Source organism: Rhinopithecus bieti, unplaced genomic scaffold, assembly GCF_001698545.2.
Source record: "Rhinopithecus bieti isolate Rb0 unplaced genomic scaffold, ASM169854v2 scaffold_20891, whole genome shotgun sequence".
In the NCBI taxonomy this organism is placed as follows: Eukaryota; Metazoa; Chordata; class Mammalia; order Primates; family Cercopithecidae; genus Rhinopithecus; species Rhinopithecus bieti.
Genome location: NW_016810137.1, coordinates 868608 through 875363, shown reverse-complemented (window position 1 = coordinate 875363; position 6756 = coordinate 868608). Strand labels below are relative to the sequence as shown.

The window sequence follows — 6756 nt, the reverse complement described above, 5'->3', positions numbered from 1 at the left end:
AAAAAAAAAAAGAAAATACACTGTTAACAAAACAGACCTGAGACTAAATTCTATTTCTAAAAATTGAAACAGTTTACTGCATATGGCACATTATGGCTAATTATTTAGCCATTAAAATATGAATCTGAAGGCCGGGAGCCGTGGCTCACGCCTGTAATCCCAGCACTTTGGGAGGCCGAGGTGGGCGGATCATGAGGTCAGGAAATCAAGACCATCCTGGCAAACACGGTGAAACCCCGTCTCCACTAAAAAATACAAAAAATTAGCTGGGCGTGGTGGCGCACACCTGTAGTCCCAGCTACTTGGGAGGCTGAGGCAGGAGAATGGTGTGAATCCGGGAGGCGGAGCTTGCAGTGAGCGGAGACCTCACCACTGCACTCCAGCCTGGGAGACAGAGCGAGACTCCGTCTCAAAAAAAAGAATCTGAAGACTGGAACTACGTAAAGAAAAGGGAAATGCTTAGTATACAACATTAAGTGAAACAAGGAAAACAATTTTTTTTTGAGGCGGAGTCTCGCTCTGTCACCCAGGCTGGAGGCAGTGGTGAGGTCTCCGCTCACTGCAAGCTCCGCCTCCCGGGTTCACGCCATTCTCCTCCCTCAGCCTCCCAAGTAGCTGGGACTACAGGTGCCCGCCAATTTTTTGTATTTTTAGTGGAGACAGGTTTCACTGTGTTAGCCAGGATGGTCACTATCTCCTGACCTCGTGATCCACCGCCTCGGCCTCCCAAAGTGGTGGGATTACAGGCTGCGCCACCGCACCCGGCCCCAACAAAATTTTCAACAAAATAGGTACAGGGGAAAAGAACAGCAAGAAATAACACAAAATGTAATATGTTTTCTAGAATGATGAAATTATTGGTACTTTATATTTCCCATAACAAAATTATTACATCTGCAAATAAATTAAGAAGAAATGAAAAGGCTAGGCGTGGTGGCTCACGCCTGTAATCCCAGCTACTCGGAAGGCTAAGGCAGAAGAATCGCTTGAACCTGGGAGGCAGAGGTTGCAGTGAGCCGAATTCGCACTGCTGACTCCAGCCTGGACGACAGGGTGAGACTATCTCAAAAAAAAAAAAAAAAAAAAAAAAAAAAAGAAAAGAAATTAAAAATGTAAACTCCATTATTTTTTTACAGATTAACATAATATTCGGAAACGTATGCCACATTTTCAGACTATTTGATACTGAGGGAAGTGGCTCAATATGTTGAACAGGAACTAAAAATAGTATAATACTTTTTTTTAAAACTGTTAAAATGATAAAAGCAAAAGGTGTTAAGAGATGACTATATAAACAAACAAGTTTGAGTCTTGTTTGAATCACTCATCAGGGAAGGACTCTAAAAATACATAGAACCTTTTAATAAACCCCATCAATTTCTATTTGAAGCTTCTTTTTTAATTCAACTAAATATAAAATTATTCTTTTAAACTCTGCCACCAGATATCAAGGTACCTGATGTTAGCTGTAAACACTGAAGGTAAATTACCTGGGGGGAAAAATTGCCAAAGGGCCATCCCAAGATACTTCTGCTGTTTGATTATGAACCTTTTAAACAATAGATTACATACACTCAAAATAATTTAGGAAACTTGCCTGCCTGTCTCACAGGTAAATCCAGCTGTTCCGACATAGTAATCTGGAGCAGTGTTGAGACAAAATTCAGAGACTTGTGTGCCTACGAAGAAAAAAAGTCCATTTTAAATTTCTGCAAATAAGTGTACTTTAAAATAACAGATCAAAGAGGCTTCAATACATTTCCATTGCTTGGCTCCCACAAAAGGCTCTTCATAACTGGTTCCAGCCTTATTTCTCATCACTCCCTTATACTGAACTTTAAGGAATTTAATGACTTAATTCCTAAAACTTTTTGGATGTCTGCATTTGCCTGTATACCACTGCACTTCCCATTTATCCCGACTAGCATTCTTTTTTCTTTAATTTTTGAGACGGAGTCTGACTCTCGCCCAGGCTGGAGTGCAGTGACGCAATCTCAGCTCACTGCAACCTTTGCCTCCCAGGTTCAAGCGATTCTCCTGTCTTAGCCTCCTGAGTAGCTGAGACTACAGGTGCGCACGACCACACCTGGCTAATTTTTTTTTTTGTTTTGTTTTTTGAGACAGAGTCTCACTCTGCTGCCCCAAGGCCAGAGTGGAGTGGCGCAATCTCAGCTCGCTGCAACCTCCACCTCCTGGGTTCAAGCGATTCTCCTGCCTCAGCCTCCTGAGTAGCTGGAACTAGTGCCACCATGCCCAGTTAATTTTTTGTATTTTTTTAGTAGAGATGGGGTTTCACTGTATTGGCCAGGCTGGTCTCGAACTCCTGACCTTGTGATCTGCCTGCCTTGTCCTCCCAAAGTGCAGGGATTACAGGTGTGAGCCACTGTGCCCAGCCCTAATTTTTTATATTTTTAGTAGAGTTGGAGTTTCACCATATTGGCCAGGCTGGTCTCGAACTCCTGACCTTGTGATCCACCCTCCTCGACCTCCGAAAGTACTGGGGTTACAGGTGTGAGTCATTGCGTCTGACCCCCAGCGAGCATTCTTTTTTTTTTTTTTTTTTTTTTTTTGAGACAGAGTCTCGCTCTGTTGCCGCGGCTGGAGTGCAGTGGCATGATCTCGGCTTACTGCAACCTCCGCCTCCTGGGTTCAAGCGATTCTTCTGCCTCAGCCTCCCAAGTGGATGGGGCTACAGGTGTGCACCACTATGCTTGGCTAATTTTTGTATTTTTAATAGAGACAGGGTTTCACCATATTGGCCAGGCTGGTCTCGAACTCCTGACTGTGTGATCTGCCGCCTTGGCCTCTCAAAGTGTTGGGATTACAGGCGTGAGCCACCATGCCAGGCCCTCCAACTAGCATTCTTAACCTACACTGGTGACAGCAGCTCAATAACAATATCCTCTGTGATACTTGTTTCCTCTTTCAAGTAATTTCTCCATAGAAACATTTCATTAAATGGCCAGACACATACGAAATCAATAAAAATGAACAGTTTGGTCTAGGCATGGTGGCTCTGGGAGGCCGAGGCGGGCGGATTGCAATGAATAGTTTGGGGGTAGTTTCCAAGGTGGCGATAGTGTTATTTCTTGATATGACTGCTGTTTTATACAAGTGTGCTCAGTTTGTGAAAACTGTACCTTTATGACCACCTTTGTGGATACATGTTACATTTCAAAAGAAAGTTAAAAATCAATAGCTTTGAACATACAATAAAAGAATACAGACTATATGATCATAATGTAATAAATACATTTATGTGAATATGAAACAGAATTTCCCACATTTTAAATTTTTTAAATTTTCCACATTTTACATTATAGACCTGGATCACTTTCACTAACAGTACAAAAAGGTTACATATTTCTAAATTTGTCATATTTGCTTCTGATTGTTTTTTTTTTTTTTTTTAATTTTTTTTTTGCTTTGTTGTTGTTAGAGATCAGGTCTCGCTATGTTGCCCAGGCTGGTCCTAAACTGCTGGGCTAGGCTCAAGAGCTCCTGCCTTAGTCTCCTAAAGTGCTGGGATCACAGGCATGAGCCACCACACCTAGCCTGCTTCTCATTTAAAGAAATGAACATTTTATCTTGAAATGGTGGGCAAAACAATCTTTTTAAAATGAACATTCAAGTTAAATCTCTTCTTGTATATTTTCTCAGTTTCATTCTCCTTTGTCCCAATATAACCACCACTTACAATGTCATCTTTTAGCTCAATGTTCACATGAACAATATTCTGATCTGTATTTTAGTATATTCTTTTGTTTGTTTTTTGAGACGGAATTTCACTTTTATCACCCAGGCTGGAGTGCAACGGTGCAATCTCAGCTCACTGCAACCTCCGCCTACCAGGTTCAAGCGATTCTCCTGCCTCAGCCTCCAGAGTAGCTGGGATTACAGCACGTCCAGCTAATTTTCTGTTTTTTTTTTTAGTAGAGATGGGGTTTCACCATGTTGGCCAGGCTGGTCTCAAACTTCTGACTGCAGGTGATCCACCCGCCTCGGCCTCCCAAAGTGCTGGGATTACAAGCATGAATGAGCCACCCGTTCCCAGCTATTTCAGTATCTTCTTACAGACTTTACCCCATTCTGCAAACACATTCTTATAGAGAATTTTCCAGCTGGGTGCAGTGGCTCATGCCTGTAATCCCAGCACTTTGGGAGGTTGAGGCGGGCAGATCACCTGAGTCCAGAAGTTCGAGACCAGCCTGACCAAAATGGTGAAACCCCGTCTCTACTAAAAATATAAAAATTAGCCAGGTGCATGCCTGTAATCCCAGCTACGTGTGAGGTTGAAGTATGAGAATGGCTTGAACCCCAGAGGCAGAGGTTCCATCGAGCCAAGATAAGGCCACTGTACTCTATCCAGCCTGGGTGACAGAGGCTCTGTCTCAAGAAAAAAAGGGAAAAAAACCCAAAAAAAACACACAAAGACTGGGTGCAGTGGCTTACGTCTGAAATCCCAGCACTTTGGAAGGCTAAGGTGGCTGGATCACTTGAGGCCAGGAGTTCAAGACCAGCCTAGCCAATGAGGTGAAACACCATCTCTACTAAAAATACAAAAATCAGGCCGGGTGCGGAGGATCATGCCTGTAATCCCAGCACTTTGGGAAGCCACAGTGGGCAGATCACTTGAGTTCAAGCCTAGCCTGGCCAACATGGTGGAACACTGTCTCTAATAAAAATACAAAAATTAGCCGAGTGTGGTGGCGCATGCCTGTAATCCTAGCTACTCAGGAGGCTGAGGCAGGAGAATCACTTGAACCCAAGATGCAGAGGTTGCAGTGAGCTTAGATCCCGCTACTGTACTCCAGCCTGGGCGACAGGGCGAGACTGTGTCTTGGAAAAAAAAAAAAAAGCCAGGCATGGTGGCTCATGCCTGTAATTCTAACACTTTGGGAGGCCGAGGCAGGTGGATCACCTGAGGTCAGGAGTTCGAGACTAGCCTGACCAACATGGCGAAACCCCGTCTCTATTAAAAATACAAAAATTAGCCAGGCTTGGTGGCAGGCACCTGTAATCCCAGCTACTCAGGAAGCTGAGGCACAAGAATGGCTTGAACCCAGGGGGCGGAGATTGCGGTAAGCCGAGATAGCGCCACTTTACTCCAGCCTAGGCAAAAGAGCGAGACTCGGTCTCAAAAAAAAAAAAAAAATTTTTTCCTTTGAATATAAAAAATTATTTCATGTTAGAATCTAGACTTTATTCTTTCAATCACTCCAAAAATTACTTATTTAGGTGTTTGTGGTATAAGACATTATGCCAGGAGCTGAGACTACAGGGTTGAATATGACAACCAGGCTCTATGACCTCATAGCAACTTACAGTGTTGTCAAGAAACACAAGATAATCAAATAGATAATTGCAATAAAGTACAATCGGATATAATTGCAATAAAATACAGTTGGCGCCCCCATACCTGTGGGTTCCAAATCCATGAATTCAACCAACCACAGATGAAAAATATTTGGGGAAAAATTTTTAAATAACAATACAATAAAAATAATACAAACTTAATAATACAAGTACAGCAACTATTTACATAGCATTTACATTGTATTGGGTATTAAAAGCAATCTAGAAATGATTTAAAGTGTTCAGGGGGATGTGCACAGGTTATAAGCAAATACTACACCATATAAGGGACTTCAGCATCCATGAATTTTGGTATCCGTGGGGGTCCTGGAACCAATCCCTCATAGTTACCAAAGGAAAAGTGTGTAATGGAAGAAGTAGCAGTATGGAAGAATCAAAAGGAGGATCTCCTAATACAGAAGACCTGAACAGAAGGAGTTAGGTGGATGAAAGGGAGGTATTGACCCTTTTCACTACCCTAGATGTGAAGACTACCAACCACTATCACTTTACTTAAACACCCTTCCACCTATGCCATTCAGCATACCATTTTTTCTGGTCTCTTTCTCAGGCTCCTTTACTGATTTCTCATCCTGTTTAATCTATAAATGCTAGAATTCACCAGGACTTGGTCATAGGCCATCTTTCTTCTTCCCAGATGATCTCATCCAATCACTACCTTTATAAAGCATAATTTTCCCCTCAAAATTATTACTCTACTTCCCTGTACCACTTCTTCCAACCTCTCATCACTATCCTCGCAGTAATCCTCACCACTTTCCTCTTCATCAACCCAATTTAATATATCAAGTCCTGTCAATTCTATATCCAAAATCCTTCTTTAAAATGTATCCACTTTCTCCATTCCCATGAACACCAACCTAGTCCAAGTGACTATCATCCCTCTTAATTTAACTATTTGTGCCCCCAATCATTCTCCATTTAGCAGCCAAAGATCTTTTAAAATTATAAATCCTCTTTAAACAAACCTTTTAACAAGCTTTCTACTGCACCTTCCAAGGTCCTACAAAAAGACATCTTGTCCCCGCCATTTTTTTCCGCCCCTTTTTTTTTTTTTTTTTTTTTTGAGACGGAGTCTAGCTCTGTCGCCCAGGCTGCAGTGCAGTGGCCAGATCTAGCTCACTGCAAGCTCCGCCTCCCGGGTTCACGCCATTCTCCTGCCTCAGCCTCCTGAGTAGCTGGGACTACAGGCGCCGGCCACCTCGCCCGGCTAGTTTTTTTGTATTTTAGTAGAGACGGGGTTTCACCGGGTTAGCCAGGATGGTCTCGATCTCCTGACCTCGTGATCTGCCCGTCTCAGCCTCCCAAAGTGCTGGGATTACAGGCTTGAGCCACCGCGCCTGGCCTTCAGCTTCATTTTTAAAAACTTTCTCAACATGC

At 42.8% G+C, this 6756-nt stretch overlaps 1 protein-coding gene across 1 annotated transcript in view; it reads right to left on the bottom strand.

Moving 5' to 3' along the window:
• The window catches only part of IPO7 (importin 7), a 64223-nt gene that overhangs the window by 42202 nt on the left and 15265 nt on the right, over positions 1 to 6756 (bottom strand). The window contains exon 2 of the mRNA XM_017891442.1: positions 1598 to 1679. Within this exon, the coding sequence (XP_017746931.1) occupies positions 1598 to 1679 (82 nt within the window). The remainder of the gene's footprint in view (positions 1 to 1597; positions 1680 to 6756) is intronic.